Here is a 23,542-nt window from a genome sequence, read left to right on the forward strand (position 1 = left end):
TTTGTGAGATATTTTTATGTGTATAAAGAATATTCTGTAAAATTTTCACTTATTTTCTTTCAGTCCCTTTTTAGATGTTGACCTGCGAAAATCGATGTTCAAAGGCTTTCCGCATTGTTTGACAAGCTCTAGAAAAAAGGAGAGCATTCTCAGAACTAAAGCTTATACTGCAAGTAGCCCTTTAAGTACTATACTTAGAAATAACATTTTATTTGTGAGTCTCGTTTCCTTCATAAAAATTTATGATGTTAAAAGTTAGAGTTGACATATTTTTCCCGAGTTTCTACGGAAAGATTTTGATTGACTGTCTTTTATGATAGATACATTTTTAAATGGTTTCCTGAAGTTATTTTCATGCTAAGACCCTAAGTTTAGCTCCCCAGGTTTCAATCCATTTCGTTTCTCCATTTCGCTCCCGGGAACGAAGCTATTGACATTTTACTGGCTTTGACTTTCGTTTCTATTGCCATCCCCGCTTGGCATGGAGTATGCGTCAGACCGTTGATCACGAGCGTACAATCAATACTGAGGTCTCGATGTGACCACGTGGGAATGAGAAGGTTCCCTTTATATTCCCTCCGCGAACTCCACTGGCTCCAAAGTCAGACTCGCCGCGGAGAAATGTGACCAAGTACGAGTCGTATGAAATACGCTTCACGCATGAAACGAATGGGTGATGCTTTCTTTCAAACATCGGGAGTAGTTGTCTTCACGCGTGCCTTCGCTTTGCGTTTCCTCGTCGTTGGGAAGAATCTGTGTCATTCCCGGTGGGAATCGCACGGCCATCTGGGCATGCTAGAAAATGAAATCGTCTCACGTGCTTCTGCCGCTCCCTCAACTCAAAGCAATGGATTGATGTTGCCACATCCACGAGTCAAGTCCACATATTGTGCACCTGTAGGGTTATTCCACTAATCGTATGGCCGGGCCATAAGTCGAAATCGACCATAACTTAGGCCTCGGGACTAACTTATGGCTTCGAGCGATACTCCTCTAAGCGAAAGGCCGTAAGTCGCGTGGTAGCTAAGGCCTAAAGGCCGTATAATTATGGCCTGCCTAGGAGGCGATCATAACACGGGCCATACGAAATAACATTGCGCACCTAAGGAGTTATAAAAGAAATTTAAGAAGTGTCATCGATTACATACCGATTGTTTGAAATATCCGCTCTTAAATGTTTTATATTTTAAAGTTCTCGTTGCATTACGGTTCACGAGGGAAGATATCAAAGAAACGTAGAGAAAGAAATTTTTTTGGCAGTAACGCAATCTTCAGTAAGTCGATGCGTGAAGGACAAATGCCGTCCACAAATCAAGGAGAGAATGATAATTTCATATTGATGTTATAAATTTATACACCTACCTATACCCTACGATTAGAGATGCGTGAAAATCGCAAATGCGATAAATGCGATGAGCGCAAATAAATGCGACATAGATGCGATGACTGGACGTTTATGATATTTTTACGCAAATTTGCCTTTAACACGGCAAAATTCGTACATTTTGTGCCGAGCGCAGTTTAAATGCTCCGCCGACACTCACCGCTTAGGGTGTGTCACCACTCACCACTCACCCTTCACAGCTTGGCGTTGCGTTGACGCCGCGGCTAGCGAGCCAATCAGAGCCCGTCTTTGAGAATTGATGACGTCACGTCTCCAGTTCGCTGCGTCGTCGCAGAAAAACTCGCGTGAAGGCGGCAGTGCGCCGACGATTTCGAATTGGAGTTTGTTTATGGGAAGCTTAGGCATACAAATATGCAAGATATCGCGCCTCGCATGCTAAGAGATAGTACGCGTTATTAAGGCTATATTCAAGATTCATTTCGACCTCTTATTCAGGGGCGGTCTGGGGTGATTGGGGTCCCTCGGCTGGGGCTAATGATGGGGGCTCCCCTCAGCGGAAGATTCGGACGAGATAAAATTAAAAAAATAAAATTTCGCAAGAAAAAAATACTATGAAAATTGAGAACTTTATAGAATATATATTATGGTTCTATTATCTATTAAGTGAATTTGCCCCTTGAGAATGCCTTGAAATTTAATAAACCTCTAAAATAACCTTTTCGAATAACCATTTCAAAAAGTGAAAGTTAAAAATGAGCACATTTTGGGGCCAGATAAAAACTTTCGGTTGTTGTCAATTATCTAATTAATTTTTTCAAAGCATTTAGATATAGTCTTAAGAGCGTAGCTATTATCCATAGTAGTTGGTTATTGTTTTAAAGTGTAGATACAAACTTAAGCAAAAATTGAGGTACTTATTTCGTAGAGAAATTTAAGCCTGAATGAACAAACATATCACAAGATCTTTTTTTAAGGATAATGTTTAACGACCTTTTTTAAGGATAATGTTCAATGTTTAACAATTTGTTTCGTCCATATAAATCAGCTGACCAATTAAAATTGTCGGATAGAGAAGAAAATAACAGGAAATATATTAAGATACAATTTTACAATTTTTATTTCTTTTGATAGTTACATCAGAGAAGCTGTGGATAATTCTTTTTACCAGTAACTGCAAAAATATTAATTATTCGATCTATATTAATATCCCTATCAATAATTCAATTATATTTTGTGCTTTCGTTTAGGTGATTATGTGTTCAGGGACTCATAAAAATACTCACAATAAAAATAATTACAACTTAGTTAATACCATAGAGTAAGTATATTCTCTATATATATACTTACTTATTCTCTATATGTATACTTACTCTATGTTAATACTCACTACTAACTTCTACAAACTTAAGGTAATAAATACAAATTAGCAATTAAGGTTAACTCTTAAGTATAGACGTTCTTTAAATATTGCTGATATTTGACGCGAAGCCGAACTTGAATTCAACAGTCTGCACAAACTCCCTTCAAGCGGCAGATGAGCTGGGTTTTGAAATATCAACACAGAGAACATGCATGCGTCAAAGAAACAGGAGCAACACGCTCGCAGAAAATACTGGAGCATATTCCAAGAGATCAATATCCTACCTTTTCTGGATCATTTTATTTCAGAGATAGTTTTAAGATATACAGCAGAGGTTTCTGTGGAGTCCTTCTTCTTGAAGGCCTCATTCCTTCCAGCCTATCAAGATTCGTGATTCACCAAAAACTGCCACAGGCGTACAGAAAGCGTTACACAGATGTTAAACGAATTGGGTGGTTTCCCATTATTTTTGTATTGCCTAAATGGAAAGATTATTACTCCTGGAGTACGTAATTCACGCTTTTAGATTTTTAAATGACGATATCAATTTTTCGCGATTAAATGAAAAGTGAAAATTTTCAAGCGCGCGAAAACGCGACGGCTAAGTATGAATGATGGGGAAACTCCGTGTGACGTCGTTCAGGTTCCCGCTGCCACAAGTGAGGTGACCTTGGGGCGAGGCTTTGAGCGCTGATACGACGCAGGATGCTAGCAGGTAGCGCTTGGCTTAATTAAGGATTATTAATACCTTATCAAACGAAGGAAATTTTCCAACCGTAGGCAGTTTTAATAGGTGATTATTATGACATGTTTCCCTGAGCTCTGTGCCTCATGCATGCATTAGTAATCTCAGACGATGTAAAACTCCGATCTACTCGTATAGAAATCAGGGGCCGTATTCTGTATTTCGTCGGTACCGCACCGGTCGGTTTCCCTTCCCAGCCCACCGACAGCACATCATTCCGTACCGACGACGGTTTCCATACCGACGACGGCTAATTCAGCGATTCAGTATGGTCGTCGGTATCAAACCATTCGGTACGGTTCCCCCTCCTTCTCAAACAGGGAAAATCCGAATATATCCGAAGTTAGAAGTCATCTAACGTGTCTCCACCAATGAAAGAAGGGTAAAATCAAGTGAAGACTCATTGGCACAGTTTGTTGTCGTCATTCTCAATCTTTTTATTTGCGGAAATTACGACTTATTGCTAGATTAAGATAAACGATATTGAATAAGTTGTTAACAATGCTTATATAATGTGTGGTAGTAATGCTGTACATACAGAATCGAAGGAAACAATATTACAACATCACAATAAAGTTTGTATGTGATGGAGATTGTTGTTGCTGAAATGAATTATTGAAACTATCCTTGAGATCGTAGTTTCTTTTTTTAAATATTGGTTCCGTATATTGCTATTTATTCATGATTTGGTAATATAGCTGTCATTAAGTAAGTTCCGTCTAAATGTTATCAACGGAAGGTTATGCCATTGGCACCGTAGCAGACGAAAATAACATACCATGGAACGTGAACGTAGGATTCAAAAGCAAATGTAAATGTCATATTAGAGGAACAAGTTAGGAAATTGTTATAAAAATATGGAACTGGGTGTAATTAAAAGAAGTGTAATGACGAGGAAGTAAAGAAATTGTGATTGGGTGAAATACATATGTTTAAGTTGCGCATACCAAATGAGAGAAAATGATAATATTGCGGTAAACCTCATACTTATTAACAAATATCTTCTTTCATCGTCAAGGGAATCAATGGCTGACGATAAAATGAAATATAGTTGCCTGTTACAGATGAAAGAAACTGATACCGTTGTGGCAAACTTCATACTTAAATAAAAAGATCTTATTTCTATGCCGAGAGAAACGCCAAATGATCATCATGATGATTGAGTGATATAATAGTTGCCTATTCAGAGTGAGATAAAGTGATAACATTGCGGCAAAACTCATATTTAATCAAAAATATCTTTTTTATGTCAAAGGAGCAAATAAATGATGATAGAGAGGAAAAAAATCCTATCACAAGCGATTGAAAGTGGTAACATAAATGGGAGACAGTCACTATATGTTAGCAAACCTCATGTTTATTAACCAATATCTTATATTTCTGTCAAGGTAATCAATATAGATGATGACACAGTGAATTATAGAGGCCTATTCGAAGGGGCAGAAAAAGATAACATTGCAGAAAACCTCATTATTTACTCGGTGATGAGATAAAAACAAAATAAAACGTACAATGCGCACCGGGGAGTTGATGAAACCCACTTGTCGGTGGCCGTACCGACACCTTTTTGCTGTCGGTACGGCTACCGACGATCTCTCGCCCTCACGTCGGTGCCGCACCGATCGGGTTCGTACAGAATCGCACGACTTCTTACCGGGAGTCGGTGTGACGTCGCACCCGACGAATCGGTGCCGCACCGATCGGTTTGGAGTTACAGAATACGGCCCCAGGTCCCTGTGGCGTCACGTGGAGTGGCATCGTATGGGCGGCAATCTGGCCTTTTTCAAATGCTGTTAAAATTGACCATTGCCATTCGTCTAAACTGGAATTTGTAAAACCAAATAATTTGTATATTATGAATGCCTAATAGTGGGTAACGAATCGCAATCAATGCCTTTCGTTTTCTTTGATGAAGGAAACTACCCTATTGGGTTGGGAGCCGCTAGTGACTCGGAGGCTGCGCGCTCGGCTTAGGTAGCTTGAGCAATTGAGAATGGATATCTTTAAGAGAGACTCGCAGATCATCTTATTAGAATTCCACTGCATTTCCAGGCACGACACAAACGACAAAATAGGAGAGATATTAAGGCGAACGGATAGGCGCAGGATTTTAATAAATGCTAGGTATAATTTCGTTAGAACATTGCCTTTTTATATGAATACGGCGTGTGTCCTGACATTCCCCGCCACACGCCTATTGAGGCAGCTTGCAGGGTAGTATGTAGATGTAGATGACCACCGCAAAACTTTTACTAACAAAATGACCTACTACATGTGCACAGTAGTGTCTGTCTTTATCCAAAAATTAGCTAAAAACCGCCGTTTTTTAGTCTTGAAAATCACAAATATCTCCCCGAACCTCACTTGGGCAAGGGGAATTCTCCAGACTCCTTGTTCCCCCCTCCCCCATTGGTTCTTACTTAGATTCGCCTCTGGTATCAGGCGTATAACTGCAGGTTTTGCAATAGTACATCGTTTCTTTACTTTATTAGTGTTTGTCGCAATGATTGAAAATAGAAACGAAGCGTACAAAAAAGCTAAAAAAGTAAGCGTGATTTTGAAGGGAAGAAGGAATCGCACGGCTGGTTGACTCAAAGCGCGTCATAAAACGGTATTTTTTAAACGATTCAAATGAATATGAATATTCCAAATTTTCTGAATCTGTATCTAAACTCTCATTGTATATTAAATCGGTACCGGAACCACTCTTCTTTCACAGCCAAACAGTCAAGTTTTTGAAATATTATTAACATAATAGAGTTTTTTCTTCTTCTCGTTTCTTTCCTGCGCACAGCTTTTTTAAACGCATTTCAATGCAGCACTTCCAAGAGGATGACACTCTCTCACTAACCAAACCAGCATTCACTCAACTACTCAGGATTTCGCGATCTGTGTACGGAAAAATAGAGAATATTTGTTCTGTGCGTGTGCAACTCCCCCCTTCCAGTATCGCTTCCTTCCCTACTTCCCGTCCGTGGCATTGACAATGAGTCCCAAGGTAATAGATACCCCTAAGTCAAAAACTCAGACAAGTGAGATGATTAACTACACCCAAATATCTGACATATAATCTGACATTTTTCCTCGATGAATGAATTGGGTTATCGACGAGGGAAAAAATGGCTTGACAATTGATCCGTAGTAGTCCCCAAAAATGTACTGATATATACACGGTTGCAGTTGTGGTGGCCACCGTGGTCTCATCTCACGAGGGAGATTCACAAGGACTCGTCGTCGTATTTGGCCTAAGCGTGGGACAGGAGAGGGAGAAGAGACGCGATCGGCGCCCCAGCGCATGCCGGTCGCTTTATGATGTCCGCGAGCTTTATGCAGTTCCCTACACAACTCCGTCATAGAGTGATGAGGGTACCATCGAAAATCCAGAGGAGGCTGAGCGACCCCTTAGCTCGGGGCCCTCGGCGATCGCCGACCTGGGCCAGAGTGCCCCGTGCTCTTATTGTTCACGCAGCGAATCATACCTAGGAAAAGTGTCCACTGAAGAACAGAATTTGCTGTCCCAGTACTCTGCTGCCGAATAATCTAGGTGATTTATGAATGAGGCCACAAAATACCAGTGTCACTCGCCCCTCTTTATTCTCCCCTTATTCAAATTTTTCCGTCTTTATGTTTCCTTCGTGTACAAAATATATATGTTGTTATACCATGGGTAAGAGCGTCACAGACCCTTTACGTAAAGGAAAGGAACAAGACACCAATAAGGTTGTGAACATTTCTGGAATGTTTCAGATTCCTTTGTATAATTCTCTGTAAAATGACACTTGATTTTCTATCGCGACTTTTGGCGTTCCTCGTTTTACTACGACTCCTTCAGTCATTCCGACCGTGGACGAAATTTTGCTGCTTTAGTTTTGAGAAAAATCAGGAGGGTGTTTCAGGGTCTCCCTTTCCGAGCGGATCGGGAGACTTGACGCGGATTCTACGTCACTTACTATCAGCGAGGCAATCCGTGCGTTTCAAACTTGCTTCCTATCGACTCAAGCTAGAGGTGCCGAAAGTCATTCCGGTTGCGAGTGGTGATCTGTTATGATGCTGTTTCTTATTAAATATTTGGCTCTGATAAAATAATACCACTTTATTTCATGAGTGCTGATATATGTGGATGTTCTGATTGAGTATATTAGGTGTAAGTGAATTTAATTATCGTGTAAATTAGACAATAAATACGCAGACTGTATCACTCTCGGCGCAAGTTTGTTTGCATGTTATTTGGACGAGTTATTTGGCAAAAAGAACGTGTAACAAGTTGGAATGCATGGCGTAATGACTTACAAATATGTAGTTAGCAATTATGCATTAGAAACGTGTCCGTGGGTTTGAAATTATAACAATTTCTCTAGCTTGATATGATTGTGTGAGTGACTTGGCATTGTAGTTACATCGTAATTAGACGTGGTTATGTACCTAAAGCAGTTGATTCAATAGTTTACATCGTAAATAATCGTTTTAATATGAAATATTAGTTCAAGCATAACGGGGATAGCCAGCGGCGTAGCCAGGAATTTAGTTCGGGAGGGAGTCCAAAACCAGGGGGAATTTTTTTGAAACCGGGCACTAACGATAAGAAATGGGTTTTAAACTAATTTTAACACTTTTCATAATCGAAAATACTTAATTTGTTAAATAAACATCTTGTAAATTCCTAATTTTTCAATATTTTGTTTTCTTTTATGAAGGGGAATAATTGTGTTTTTATATTTCGGGGGGGTCCGGACCCCCCCCCTGACTACGCCAATCGGAATAGCCACGGTAAAAACTATACGGAGTCACCGTCACACCATCTTGTCAGCTATAATCTACAAATTTCAGTACGTACGTAAAGGCCGTTTTACACGGTACACGGAATTGCGCAATCTGACGTACGTGTGAAGGAGCAATCAAAATTGCGTCGTGTAAAGCGGTGAATTGCTAGAACATATGCGAGAATGCATGGATGCGAGACGGCAAAATAGCCCCTGTTCTAATTTCGTTCATGCATTCGCGCAATTCCACGCCATTTTAGAAATAAATGCAGCTCTAACGTGGCCAATTCCGTGCCCCGTGTAAAGTGGCCTGAAGAAGTGACTGTGGCGCAATTGGTTAAAGCACTCGCCTGCATACATATGTTCACGTGTTTGTAACCCAATGAAGGCGATTTTTTTCTCTGTTGAATTTTCGCACGATGAAATATAATTAGAAGATATATTTAAAGCAGTAACAATAGTAACTGTTTGTCATTTTCGTACCAAATAAAATAGTGTCATAAAAATAACCGAGTACGTGAAAAACAGGTAAAAATCTAACCTCATTATTTTGCGTTATTTTAAGCTACATAACTCGAGCCATTGATAATAATGGACACCATTCAACCTAATTTCACTGTATTTCCTTTCAGCGTACCTTCATTTTTGCGGAAAATTTGTAAGATGTTTACGGAATATCATGGAGGCCATAACATAATTTATGATGGTCAATATTCATATTGAAATGAGATACACAATGAAAATTTGGTTAAATAACTAAGAAAGTAAACCATATGCTGTTGGGAAAAGGATGGATTTCGCGACCATCTGTAGTTTAGTTCTTATGATACACGAACTTAACAATCAACTATGCTTTCACGAGAATGAAAGAACAAACTCCTTAAAAATTTACCTTCATTCCCGTAATTTGCTCAAAACGATAGGTGATTACATTAAAAAAAACTACAGACGGGCAATTCTAAACTAATTTTACCCCGCAACAACGTCAATTATGTGGCAATCTATCCATTAGCACTTATGTATGTCCGTATATACCTCTCGCCTCCCTTGTGAAGTGTCAAACCTGGCGGAAGGTTGTTTTCGCTGCTCACTTGTCTCTTGAAAACTATGACGTTTTATCGTTTCCCGTTTAGGATGACTATTGACATCATACCAAAAACGGAACGCTTTCCGATAGTATGTGTGAAACGCACGGAAGAGGAGCGTAGGATAGGTTCCCGATCGACTCGGACTGAATCCGTTTCCGATGCCGCTAATCCTCCAGGTTTAGGGCATGTGAGCATTGTTTGCATATGAAAATACCATACGAATTGTATTACTTCGTAGTGTCTTGTTTGCGCTGACGGTTTTAGTGGAACTTGCGACACAAAGGTTTGGTTAGTCGCCTCTTGTCTTTTAATAACAGGTGTGGAATTTCTCTGCGCACTTTCCTTAATACTTCCAATTCTTTCACGTTTTCACACCAGGAGAACACACAGACGAATGAATATATGAAGGCTCGTACATAAAATTTGCGATGCGGCTACAAAAAAATCGATATTGCATGGCCAAATTTTCATAACACCATTAACTTCAGGCTTTACTTTGTGAAACCTCTCCATATTGGAAGTAAGGAAATAAAACTTTGTAAGGTTCACTGTTATTTGATTATGGGCATATAACCTGACGATGTAACCAAGTTACGAAACGCGGGTCGTGCCCATAATTAAATAACAGTAACCTTACAAAGTTTTATTTCCTTACGTTCATAACACTAGTGAACTAATAAGAATTAAATGAAGGCACTCGGAATGCCTCTGGAAATAAATGCTGTCATAATTATAAAATGATGGGAATAATTGTGAAAAATAAATATTCTATTATAAATAGTGATTGCCACATTATCGAAACCTTCGGCGGAAAATATTTAACATAAATAATGTGCTCGCGCGCAAAAGCAATAACATTCTAACCTTGCTAAATTTTCTTCATTTACTTAAAATTACATCAGGATCGTTTTACCTTGAATATGCAACTAAAATGCAATGGTATAGGCTAACAATTTGTAAGCGCTGTAGGAACAAGTGACTTTGTGCGCACTCACGCGCACGGGTGCAAAGTTAAATACACCAACTGTGGAAGTTCGCCATGAAAAAATATTTTTATATCCCGGCTAAGTCAAATATTTTTTCATGGCGAACTTCATCCGTTTGTGTATTTAACAATTTGTAAATGAAAGGGAGCAGTTTATTTTAACTTAATTTTAAAAATACGCTAAAAATGAGTAATTACGCTTAAAAACATCGAAGTACGTCTGTATTAATCTGTATTCATCTGTTTATTTACCGCGACAAAAATCCTTAGGAACAGGGATATTGAATTTTATGCCAGCAAGTTTGTATAAAAGTCTATATCCCTGAGAATCGAGGAAGGAAGTTATTTCAGTGCGCAGAATCAGTCCTATCCCATATTCAACTAACATATCTCCAGCTAACCGTTTCTAACCCAGAACTACTTCGGGGAGAAATAAAATGTCAAGGTTCTTCATTTTGAAAGCTAAAAAATTTGCACTCAATCATGATTAGCATGGCAGCTAAATATTACGTCATTAAACTTTCTATCACCAAATAATACGCAGTTTAGATATTTACGAAATAGAGCTGAAAGTTAATACATTTTTGATGTTGCTTGGAAGCAAAATTGGATTGTAATGGGTTAATAGCACTGCTTTAACTTCTCCGAGGAATAAATAGCCGCAAGGTGGTCATGAAATGAAAAACTCGTCGACCTTTGTCAAGTTTAGCTCTTATTGTGAGTGAGAGTTAAATTCTGGGTTTGTTGACATTGGGTGTCTCTTTAAATAGGATGACATGGCTAAATAGTCACAGTCTGGGTGACCAGATGCCCGCAGGCAATGTTTTGATTTCTTCTTCTTGCAGTGTGATAATTATTTAATTTAAGTATTTAACCATAAAGCCAAAATGTCCGACTTTCTGCCTTATGCAGTTAAATGAACCGTATGCTGAAATACAGTAACTAAAATAATACCCGAGAGTAGCATTTTTGTTTAGCCTCTGTCACTTTGTGAAAAATATGCTATCTAAAAGGAATTTGCTGGATGCTAAAATGTGAGTTATGGCCTCTGCCACTATCAGCCGCAAAACTCACATCTGGTTTGGTGTTCAGATAAATTCCACTTCTTAGTCTGTTCCAAGTAGGGGAGACCGGGGTAATGACGGTCACCCAAGGGAAAATGAGTATAAAGCTTCACTTGGCTTTTGATTTGGAACGCAATCGTGTGGAATCGCTTACATATAGTATATTTTACCTATTGCAGGCCTCAATTGAGCCCTAATTAGCCTTAGCCATTGATAAAATTAAAAATATTGCAAAATCAGCTTCGACTGGTATTACTCCTTCCCTGGGGTAATGGTAGTCGGCAATGTCACGTTCTACTACATGGTTATAAAATAAGAAATGTGAGGATTTTCGATGACATAGGTACGTTAAACTGAAATATTTATGTTTATCATATTAGATAATTCCGCATTTAAGAAATTACAAAAATTAAATGGAAGTCTGGACATAATATGAAGTCAATGATTAAAAAATATCTTACCATGGTACAAAAGGGCTGAAAATTTTAAGGTCACTGCCAATATGCTTACATAAGTTGATGATCTTTTAGACGCTCAAGTTAATTTTACATTCCGGAGCGCATGTCGCATAAATACCTCTCAGGAGTGTTCCATCTAGAACATTCTTGATGTGCCCATAATGAACAAGTAGTGCACCGTTGCCACATATCTCCATCTTTTCCGGTGTCTTCGCAATAGAAAGAGACTTTTAAAAATCCGTTTCCGTTAAAGTAACTCACTTTCTGATTCGTCTTCACAAGTCTTTTTCTCATCAGTAGAAGTGTCTGAGTCAGATTCAAAGAATTTCCTTCTCAATTTATTTTGCTTTTCTTTTTGTGTTTTTCTTTACGCAATAGCAGCCGTTTTCTTATATTTTTATCGAAGATCTCTGTAACACACTACTAGCTTTATTTGTTTTCCTTATTATTTTCTGGGCTGCTGAAGCATAGGATAAAAAATATGAATACTAATGGCGTAATGCCGGTCAGTTGCCAAAGCGACTGCCATTACCCCAGCTGCATGTTTTCATTCAACGGCTAACAAAATAAATATCAGTGCTTAAAACCTTAATAAAATGCTACGTGATGGAACAATCTGGTTTACCTTGTTATTGCGATATCACTCTCGTTCTTTGAAAACTAAACGGCGAGAGCAGATAGTGGATTAAATTATTGTCTTTCTTGTAAGGCGAAACGTCAAATTAGTCTTTCTTACACAATAGGCAATTCACTGTTGGCATGAGGGCGAGCACTTCAGAAGTATATCCATAAACTGTTGCGAGTTGACAGCACCAATCAGTTTGACTCTGCGTCGTCCACTTTACGAGAAATCATAGTGACCGCCGTCACCCCAGTCTCCCCTATCATTGATTTGGGCCCTTTCTGTACACAGGTACAGGTAGCGGCGGGCTAATGTCCTCGCCTACTAAAACGAAGATCACGGGTTCGAGTCCCGCATGGGAAGTTTGCTCCTGTCCAGTGCGTGGGAGTTGTGATCGTCTGACTACGTTGCAAATCGCAATATTTAATACCCCCCCCCCCCCTAGAAAGGATTTAAGCGCGCTATATACGAGGTGAAGGTGAAAAGGTTAGAAACGAAATCACTTTTCATGCAAATATTGCAACCAAAAAATCTGCCGAGGAAACTTCCGGTGAATAATGAAAAATAATACACTTAAATTGTATACATTTCCGCTGTGCATAGTTTTTGTAGTTGTTAGCTATTTTAACGCATTTTAACATCATGGATGAAAGATATCTTGCAAGTTCCACGGAAACCACATCTCACCTAAAACTACCCGGATTTTGATGTACTGTCAGACTTTTTTCAAACGTTCCTGCTTTCTTTCTTCAAATGTCTTGCTTTGGAAAATTTCGATCTCGCCACCCCAGTCACGGGAGAGAATATATTTTCGAATAACCACATCCCTCAATGAAAACTTTAGAAAGGAAGCGTAATGGGCGAAAGGCATTCTGAGCTGTGAGAAAAGAAAATCCCACGCCCCTTTCTTATTTGCGAAACTCTGCTCTCGTGGAGGTCAAGCTCCTTCACTTTTCAAATGCCCTAACCGATGCGGTTTCGAGCATGTTTGCATGAGAAGTAGTTTCCGTTGGCTTATAGTGCTAAAATCTTGCCTTGTTAAAAAATTAGACTGACAGAAACCAGCTAAGTTTCAAAGAGCAATGTCTGCGCAGTAATCAAAACTAACTTCTGAGCATTTTTTTCTTATCTGCTCAATATGAAATAATAGGCTCTTTGCAATTAATTGAATGATTAATACCTTATAATATCTAATAATTGATTGATATTCTCAACCCTGTATTATTTCGCATTCACAGTTCCAATTTTCACAAATATTTCTCATGATATTTATGAACGTATTTTACTAAAACCTGATCGTTCCCCCTGAATTCACCGCAAATTGGACACTCTTTAAGTTTTCTGCGGACATTGAATATATATTGAATTTATAAATATATAATATATATCGAATACTTTAATTGCATTTAATGATTATTTTGGCAAATACGGACCGATCCAGAAAATAAAACGCAAATTCCCCATTGAAACGGTGGTATCTTTTATTGCACACACATATGCATCTATATAGATAGTTGATGCCGTGTCAGAGCCAGACGTTTTATTTCCCTCTGGCACAACGAAACTTTTGGCGCGTAAATATGTAGAGGAAGTTCAATTCGAGCTAATTACTTCGAGAAGAAATCTTGCCATGTAATGTAAAGCGCGGGACGATAAAAGTTAGATCCAGTCAGGGATGCCATGGAGAACACGAGTCAAAATCTCAATATAGTGTTGCAGTTACATTTTTCGGTTGTATATGAACTCTATCTAGCTTTTAAGGACCGCGCATCTAGCTTCACTTATGGTCTCCGTTACGCTACGCTAGTATTCGGTAATGGATCACTTCCCCACCACAAAACCTTAAATGATCCAGCTTTAAGATCATTTGGAGAATGCTCGCACGGAGCCATCAAACCTTTAAAATGGTCAAAGAGAAACATGTCTTGTGACTTGGGTTTCGTAGAAAATAGCGTTTCTCTTTATAAGCTAACTTGCGGCATAAACGCATTTCTATTTTCAGAAATATGATTCATAAATTTATCTCTTTAGGCTTCTGAAAATCGTTTCTGAGCGTTTCAGCTTTAAGAGAGTACTTCAATCGGAAAAGGCAAATAAATCACACAAAATGATTCGGGGTTCATAATTATATTGTTTTAGATGCGCGCCTATGCATGGTAAAGAGAAATCATTCGACATGCAGTCAAAATTGAATTAAGGACCCACACCCGGGGAAAACTTAAATTTGGCGGATGAAGCAATCGAAATAGCATAATATTTAGTATAATACTATCAAATCAAGGCACATCATCCTTTTGGCTCACAATCACTGTTATTCTAAATATCGGTGTAAAAATGAGCGCGTGATTCAGGAACTCACCGATCAAGGGCGTCAGCGCTCTCTGCGCGGCGGTTGCGGAAACTCCAAACATCTCGTGCACTGCTCAGGTGCTAGCGAGCAACTGACCCGGCATGGGCTTCCAGCCGACACTTTCATCGCCTGGCGGAGGGGAGGGGCGAGGCGGATGACGTTTGCCTGTTGCCCGGCATTTTCAGTCGGACGAAATGCTTCCCTTTGTCGGGAAATCTGTGTCCGCTCATTGTTTCCGCGAGGACGTCCATCGATGGCTATTCCAGAGCCTGAGAAAGAAATTCATCGTGGCATTGGTCATTGAGACTTTGAATAATTACATGCTGACGAATTACTCGTGAGATTACCTCTGCTGCTTTGGATAACTTTACTGAAGAAATTCCTTAAGCAAGGAAGTTAAAAATATGAGTAGAAATAAACTTCCTGTCACGAGGTCGTAGCCAGAAATTTTTTCGGGAAGGGGGTGATCATTCAAGGCTTTCACTGTAGACTGCTCCGCTCAAAAATTCTGGGATGAATAACTCCTTGACCTCTCTGGCCTTATTCAGTAATGATGTCCTGGGGGCCATTTTCCTATAATAATTTGTGCCAAGTACTGCAGAAAGCATATTGAAAAAAAACTTTATTCCCAGGAGCAATCATTATTTACTCTCCATCTCTGGACTTGAGTTCGTGCTCTTTATCAATTTCATCAACTCATTAAATTGAGTTTTTGAGGCGGCCATTCTGAAAGTGCTTGTAGGCTCTGTAGGTCTTGCATCTGGCTTTTCATCTCCATCACTGTCCTCCCCTTGTGGCCTGCATCAGGGGCCGGGCGCAGCTAATACCGGGGTGCGTGGGGGTATGGAATACCCACCAGGATAAGCGCTGTGGAATTTTAAGATAAACGAGCGTGATGCGCCCGCTCCCAGCGGGCTTCCCCCGCTCTTTTCAATGAAGGTCCACTGAGGGATAGGCGCGTTTCTAATTTTAAAATGTAGAAAAAAAGGCAGGCTCTTATGTACAAATTTAATTGGAATGGTCATGTACAAATTGAGGTCAGAGGACCTCTTAAAACACAACATTGGAAGTAATTACACTATCCTCTGTTAATACTTGTTTAGCGTTTTCCTTAATATTTACAAAAATATTTTGAAAATATCTTACCCTAGAGAATGCTACATAAAGTTGGCCATGAGAGAATATAGGGTCAGGCAGGAATAAGCCAGCTCTTTGCAATGTCCGACCCTGAGCCTTGTAAATAGTCATCGCATGGGAAATCTTAATGGGAAATTGTCTGCGAGTCAAATTAAAAGTCATGGTGGGATCCGACGGCGTTAACTGTATTCTTGGGATGAGGACAATCTTGCCGGAATCGATTATTATTTTTTTCATCGATAATTTTTTTTTCATATTTTAAAACATTTTTTAGGAAACAATAGCAATATTTAGGAAGTAAGATATGCCGTCGCATGTTCTCTGATAAATTCTGTGCATTTTGGTACCTCATTTGTAGAGTTTGGTTGCGTATAAGTTGAGAAAAAGGTATCTATACAGTAGAAATAATATAGTAGATGGTTCAAAATGGCGAGTTTTACGGCTTTCTGAGGGATATTTTATTAACTCCTACACTATTATATTATTAATCTCAATACAATTAAGTAAAATGGATTAAACTTAAAAATTTCTCTGAGCTCTGGGGGGGGGGTTTATCCCCAAAATCCACCGCTGCGCTACTGGCCTGCATAATATGGTTTCAAAAATATCATCTTCTCAGTTTTCATTGGTGCCATAGCAGTCCAAAATGCAGTATGTTCACCTTTGAACTCAAGGGCGTACCCAGGATCAAAACTAGGGGGGGCAAGCCATGGTTGTTCAAGTTATATGTAAGATTTAACCTTGGAAAAAGGTGAATGAAATGAACATTTTAAGGAAATTTTAACAGCTTTTTATTGGCTTTTTAAATTATTTGCTTGAATAAATATTATTTTCCTCAAAGACATTTGTAATTTTGCCTCTAGGGGGGATGCAGCTGCCCCCTCCTGCCCCTCGCTGGGTACGCCCATGTTTGAACTTACTTCTTTGGTGGTGGATGACGATGTCAGAAGGTTGTCTTCTATAGATCCTAGAATACAATCTACTAATTTCCCGCAGTAAAGCGTTTCAAAATTTTTAATGATCCCCATATCCATTGGTTACACCAAGGATGTTGTGTTTGGGGCAGAAATTCCAACTGAATATTTTTTAACTCACTCGAGCAATTGGGATGGGCTATACAATTATCAAGTGGAGGAAGAATCTTTCTTGATTTTCGTGCTAATCTTTATCCCAAGAGGTCAACCATTGCGTAAAGAGGCTCGCAGTCATCCATGCGTTGCTATTGGCGTGATACTACACTGGTAAACTGTTTATTCCTAGCCCTTCACAGCATCAAAGCTTAGCACTTTTCCCAATGACCAGAAGAATTTTTTCATCAGTTCCCGAAATATTCGAACAACCCAAAACAGTGATGCGATCCAGGCCGGTCGCAGGCTGATCTGCCCCCCCCCCCCCCAACTGGGATCGTCCCCCCCCCATAACATTGATATATCTGCAATCGGGAGATTTGAAAATATAATTGAGAACATTTTTTCATAATAAAGGTATTTTATTGATTATGAAAGTAAAACATACATACATATTTAAAAATTTCGAAATGAAACAGCACAATAAAAATGAAAATGCATAGTACTATACAAGAATATTTATTGAATATTGTAATGAATTTTTTTCTCGCCTTACTTTTTGCGAAAGATTTGATCAACTCTTGAAAATTCAATTCTTTAGCTTCCTCATTCTCAATAGATAACGTTGCTAGTGCAACCAATCGTCTTGCTGAAACTTTTCACCCAAAAATTCCCATTGTTTGGCGTTAATAACTTGCACGAAGAACCTCGAAAAGCGATATTGTGCTCCGCCAAGTACAAAGATTATTTCAACAATGCGTTTTAATATTTGTTACCAACGTTCCGATGTTCTCCTAACATGATCAATCAGCATTTGATCAATTGCTGAATTTTTGTTGAGCCGCAAGTGAGCCTCAGTCCATTAGGCCATGCATTTAAAATGCTCCGGTGAAGTCTCATGCGAAATCAATCGATCTTGGGCATGTTTCCAATCGTTGAATCCCGATTTTTTAACAAGCTGAGACTTTAAGTTGATGGCATACAAGCGACAGCAGAAACAGAAAATTGAACCACCAGTTTGAGAATAGATAATCCAGCGACGGTGAACCCTTCCGCCATTTACTGGGCGACGGAACTGGTATTCATTCGAAAAATGCCGAGATTGAGAGTTACGTGGGTAATCTTTATCAGATTGAAAAAATCCATAATGGGGCCCTGCTAATACTTATTGATCACGATCGGGCCCTGTTAAAAATTCAGGCCAAGTTGATGGATCATGTGAGAAAAGAGAATTTACAATGCCATGGTCGGAACCTTTTATCTCGTCTGCCGTGCTTTCTGCTGTGACCAAACCTGCGCTGTTTTCGTTAGGATTGTGGTTGTCCTATTTGTCGATTAGATCCTGGTTGTCAGTAGGATTATTTGTATCATGATCACCTTCGATAACTGCTAATTCGTGAGTCAGCAAAGGAGCCTGTATTTTGTTGAAAAATTGCGACAATTTCGGCACTTTAACCATCACTTTTTCATGAGCTTTCTCAAGTTGCAGTCTTTGTTTTCGTCCCATAGCTCCCGAAAGTTTTTGAGACATTTTCTCACGAAATTTTATCAAACAAAATCACAAAGTTTGTAAAAGCCCGGACACTTCGTCAACTTCTCGTTTCTCACTTCTGGGGAGATATTACCATTTATTCAGGATGAAAATTATCTGTAAAAAAAACTTTTGCCGACCGCGTTAAGACACGAGCCGTTGTTATGTGTCTGGGTTTTGCGACGTGAAGGAGACTCGGATCTCTTTCATTGTGTTTAAGAGAGCTGAGAGCGCCACACAGCGGATAACGTTGTTAGGCAAAATTAAAAAAAAAATTTAGTCGGCGAACACGGTGCGCCCCCAACTTGCTGCGCCCAGGGCAAAATGCCCTGGTTGCCCTGCCCTCGCGACGGACCTGATGCGTTCCATCGCCTTTTTGCAGCCTGTTAGTACTGCATAACTGTAACAAAGAGAGCCATTTGGTGTTGCTCGGTAATAGAGTCCCGTTTCATCGGCGGTGTAAATTTCATCAGCAGAAAACTTCTGGAGTAACATGGGTAGTTTGGTTGATTTCCACTCCTCTGCATTCGAAAAATCAGCACTATTTTTTTCTCCGTTTTATTTCGTTTCCCGTATTCCTACCTTGTAGACAGCCAACCATCTGTTTCCCAGTTGCCCCAATGGACCTAACCAAGTGTCAAAGCTAGTTCCTCCGACTTCTTTTTTAATATTGGACCGCTAACGCAAACCCTCGTTTGCTCACAATCGAAAACCATTGGTTTTAAGCGTCCTCAACATTTGGATCCTTACCTTGACGTTGGCAATTTGGGGGTGGTGCTTGCTTTCCATTGTGGCTCCATTCTTCTCTCTGCTTATCCTGTTGCTGCAATAACCGAGCTATCGGCGATTTCGGCACTCCAGTTATCTCAGCCAAACGGTATGACTGGATTGGGGATGATCTTTAATTTTTTTCAGCATAATAATTTTTTCAGCAAGTAAAAGGTCCTTACGGTGTATTACTCAAGAACAGGAGTGTCATTGAGATTGAATTCTCGGCACTAAAACAATATCACTAATTCAGGGTTCACTTAGATTGTAGAAAAGAAGGTAAATCCCACCAAATATTCGCACCACAGACAATGGTTTTAGACTGTTCGTTCTAAATTGACTAGTTGCAAGAGGACAGAAATTATATCGCACCATGCTGGATTGGTCCAGGGCCATATGGCGGTGTTTAAAGGAGTGTAAAAATAGCAAATAAGACATTATGTAAGTCTTCAAGTATACTAATATTGGTGCTTTAAACTTTAAAGGTGTACCACTGAGCCATGCTAAGAGGTAATAATGTTTTTTCACATCTGTGCCTGTCAGGCAATTGCGCCTAAACTCAGCAATTCTAATACTGCGTCTTACGAAAGGTAAAGCAGGATTAATGCTTCCCAACGTATTCGACACCAATGGATTTCCATTTCAAATGGGCAAGGGGCAACCTTGAATTTGTTACATTATCACGTCAGGTTAGTAACACCTTCCACTTCAATTTATTTTCTGAATGCTTGTGCTCCTATCCTCTATTTATTTTTTCTGTGGTTCTTTTTAAATGGAATGGTGGGTATTGAAATGATATGTTGTATGTAGTTTATAATCAACAAAGAACAGTGAAATATAAAATGGTATTTATTTTGCATTGTTCAAGAACGAGCCCTCTTCCCGTGCGAACATCAAAAACGGAGCTATCGCTACTCGTAGAAAATCACTTATATCCTTCCATTGCACCACATTTAATGAAATATGAGTTCTTATTGTATATAGTGGATTTTTTTACTAAGTAAAACTTTCAAAATATTTACATAAAAGATATATAAAAATTATATGTTCTGTGCTATTTGGGAAGCAGGATCGCACTAGTGAAAGACACAGAAAGTGACACAGAAGAAAGAAAGAAATTATCAGCAGAATAGCCCAGGCAAAGAGAGCATTCCACCAAAAGAGAGACCTGCTTACAGTGGGAAACTTAAACATGGAAGTAAGGAAACGATTTATAAGACCCTACATTTGGAGCATGCTCCTATATGGACTATCCTCCTATAAGTGATGCATGGAAAATGCCAGCAGCGGAGAAAGCAAGGCCTGAGCCTTAGAAATGTAATTCTATTCATGAGAATTATGAGGATTAAATGGATCGACGAAGTTAGTAATGAGGAAGTCCTAAGAAGAGTAGGAGAGAAATGAAGCCTCACGAAAACCTTAAGGGTGTTCTATACCTCCGCGAAAAACGGCTCTGCAGACTTAAGGTTGCTCGCCATTTGCTCGCTTATTATACACTCTGGAGAGAACTTGTTTTGGATATGGTTTAAGCTAAGATTATTGTTCTCGGCAAGCGAAAAAAAAATATTTGAAAAGCATTTGTTAATTAGTTATTGGCGCTGAAAAACACAATAAAACGCCTGTTTTCTCGATGTAATTCTACCACGTAGAAAGCGCGATTTGAATTTTTTTTTGGGAAATGAGAACATTCTTCCTTCTTCTTGGAAATAAGATACGTTTCATCAATGTGATATTTGTAATAACCACGCTATAGCCCAATTTCCCGAGCGTGTTTTCTCAACGCCAAGCGCCTACGATCTTTTCTTCCATGGCGCTGCTGTATGACCCCCCACTCTCGGTGAAAGAGCTTCTCACCCCACAGCAGTCTCTCTCACTACCTCCCCTCCATCGTCTCTTGGGTCCCCTCCATCTGTTTTTTTTTCCTCTATGCCTCTATGCTTTCCTCGACCTAAGAAGCCCGTCTGACCCAGCAGGCCAACAGTTTTCTTTTCGTTATTATCCGAAGCCCTGTGTTCTTGTGTTGCGAGCGGCATGTTTGAAACGGGGCTAGCGCGAGTTTTCAAGTTTTCTGTTCTTATGTATGGAAAGTGAAAGGAAATCAAAGAGGAAGCATATCTTATGTGGGAAGGTGGAAAAGAAGTACTAGGAATAATGGTGAATATATAAATCCTTTTGAAGTGTGCTTCATTAATAATAGTTTGTATATCTTTAGACACGTATTTTCATCCACGTAAAATCTCTAATAACGTGATGCAGCTAATAAATAGACTATCAAATTATTTTAACCATTTTAGTCATTACAAACCTGCAACAATAGATGTTATTTACACTGCAGAAGGAGAAACTGCTTTTAAGTAAGTACATCTCGATAATGTATTGGCTATGACTATAATATATTAATTTTTTGTAACCAAGCATTGAAAATAAGACGAATATAGAGAATATACTGCACATTATCAATTAGATTCTAGGTTACACCATTGCCTTTTAAGTTCTCGCAGACGATAATGAAGAATAAATATTTCACCGAGTAGGTAATATAACGTGCATATCTTCATTTCGTGTCTAAATATTTTCAAAAGTAACCGTTATGTCATCAAAACACGATATGAAAAGTATCACGCTGGTTTATTTGTCTTGCATTTCCGACATATATGTTTCTCGATAACTTGCAACCGAGGGGGAAAACTTCGAAAAGTTATTTTCTTATAAAAATATTCTTATCATTAAAATTACTATTATTGATTATTACGTGAGTCACCCAAAAGAAAGAATTTGAACTGGAACCACCGTATCACTAAGCAGGGGTTGATGTTTGGTCGATGTAATACAGCGATGACGTCAAGATAACCGAATTTAATCGTTAACTATCTCCTATTTACGTAAATATGCTTGTTGTATGCAAAAATTAGATACACGAGATCCTGCCTGCGAACCAGTTTTACAAGTATAAGGCAAGAATTTTACTTGTGTAGCAGGAATGACGAGAAAACAAACAATACACACGGATAAAACTTGAATGTGGGATATTTATTTCGCTCGAGTGAAGTTATGCAAACTAACTTCGCGGTATATCTCTCACCAACAACCTGTTTCACGTGCTGCTTACACTCTTCTGAGCGATTGATTCTCTCAATGAATGGTTCTCACTACAGGTCGTAATGAACCGAAACTCTGATGATGAATGCAACATTTCTCGGAAGTGGGCGGCAACTTCCGCGATTTTTCAATTCTAATTTTTGTGAGAATGACTGAACGAGGTAGTTAGTTTTTTTTCCCATCCATCGACCGAATTATTAACTAAAATTACGATTTCGTGTCAGAGTAAACGACCACATTGCGATATAAATATGCGAGACTTCATATAAAACACTAGTGCACAGGATCAGGTAGACTCATTATATTTAACTGTTGAAATTCTTCGGCATAATAATGCGTCTAGAAATTTATGACAAATAAATGTAATTTCATTAAAAATTCTTCAGTTTAGAATGATACTAACATCACCGCAGCGCGGTTGTAGTCTTAGGGAAGAAACTAAAATTTCTCAGGAGCATTACCCGATCAATTTTTCTCTACCCCTCAGTACACTGTATGACCCTTCCGGGATGGAACCCTGCATTGAAGTTAGGTCTTCTACTTGATATGTTTCCCATTTTATTAATTCCGAAGGGAATTTTAGTTCTTATACTCCACTATTATTTTACATGAATAAGAATACATATATACCAAGACTGTTATTTGCCACGAAAAAAACATTTCGCTTAGCCACGATCCAAACCCAGATCCTCCCGATTTCCGGTCAGCTACATTACCAAGTAATTTTTTTCTAGGCGAATCTTAGACACAAGTAAAAGGAGAATTTCATATTCAAGGAAAAAGGTTGCTTCGAGGTATAATTGGTAGCATATTTGACCGGCCATCGGGGATATCCGCGTTCGAATCCCAGGTTAGTCAAATGATTTTTTCATGTCGATTATCATACTTATTTAACTATGCACTAGTGTATTTAACTATGCACTCGTGCGCGTGACTGCGTACAAAGTTGCTTTTTCGACGCAGTACCTTGTATGAATGAGAGCACAAAACCTTTTGCATGTGACGCAGGAGTATCCTCTTTCACAAATAACTGTAACCACTGTACGATAGATAATATTTAGTTGCCGTTCCATGCTTAACAACTTTATTTGGTAGAATGATTAATGATTTTCAAACGCTTTACATAAAAACATATACTTAGTTCAACTTACAAATAAAATCCG

The 23,542-nt window shown here is 39.0% G+C and overlaps 1 protein-coding gene across 2 annotated transcripts in view; it reads right to left on the bottom strand.

Moving 5' to 3' along the window:
* LOC124170823 overlaps nucleotides 1–14,861 on the bottom strand; it is a 69,561-nt gene extending 54,700 nt beyond the window's left edge. The window contains exon 1 of one of the 2 annotated variants that reach the window (XM_046549800.1): nucleotides 14,787–14,861. In XM_046549800.1, the coding sequence (XP_046405756.1) occupies nucleotides 14,787–14,838 (52 nt within the window). In that variant the 5' untranslated portion in view covers nucleotides 14,839–14,861. The remainder of the gene's footprint in view (nucleotides 1–14,786) is intronic. The other variant, XM_046549801.1, reaches the window with a different exon arrangement.
* Nucleotides 14,862–23,542: the final 8,681 nt, after the last annotated feature.

Source organism: Ischnura elegans, chromosome X (assembly GCF_921293095.1).
Source record: "Ischnura elegans chromosome X, ioIscEleg1.1, whole genome shotgun sequence".
NCBI lineage: Eukaryota > Metazoa > Arthropoda > Insecta > Odonata > Coenagrionidae > Ischnura > Ischnura elegans.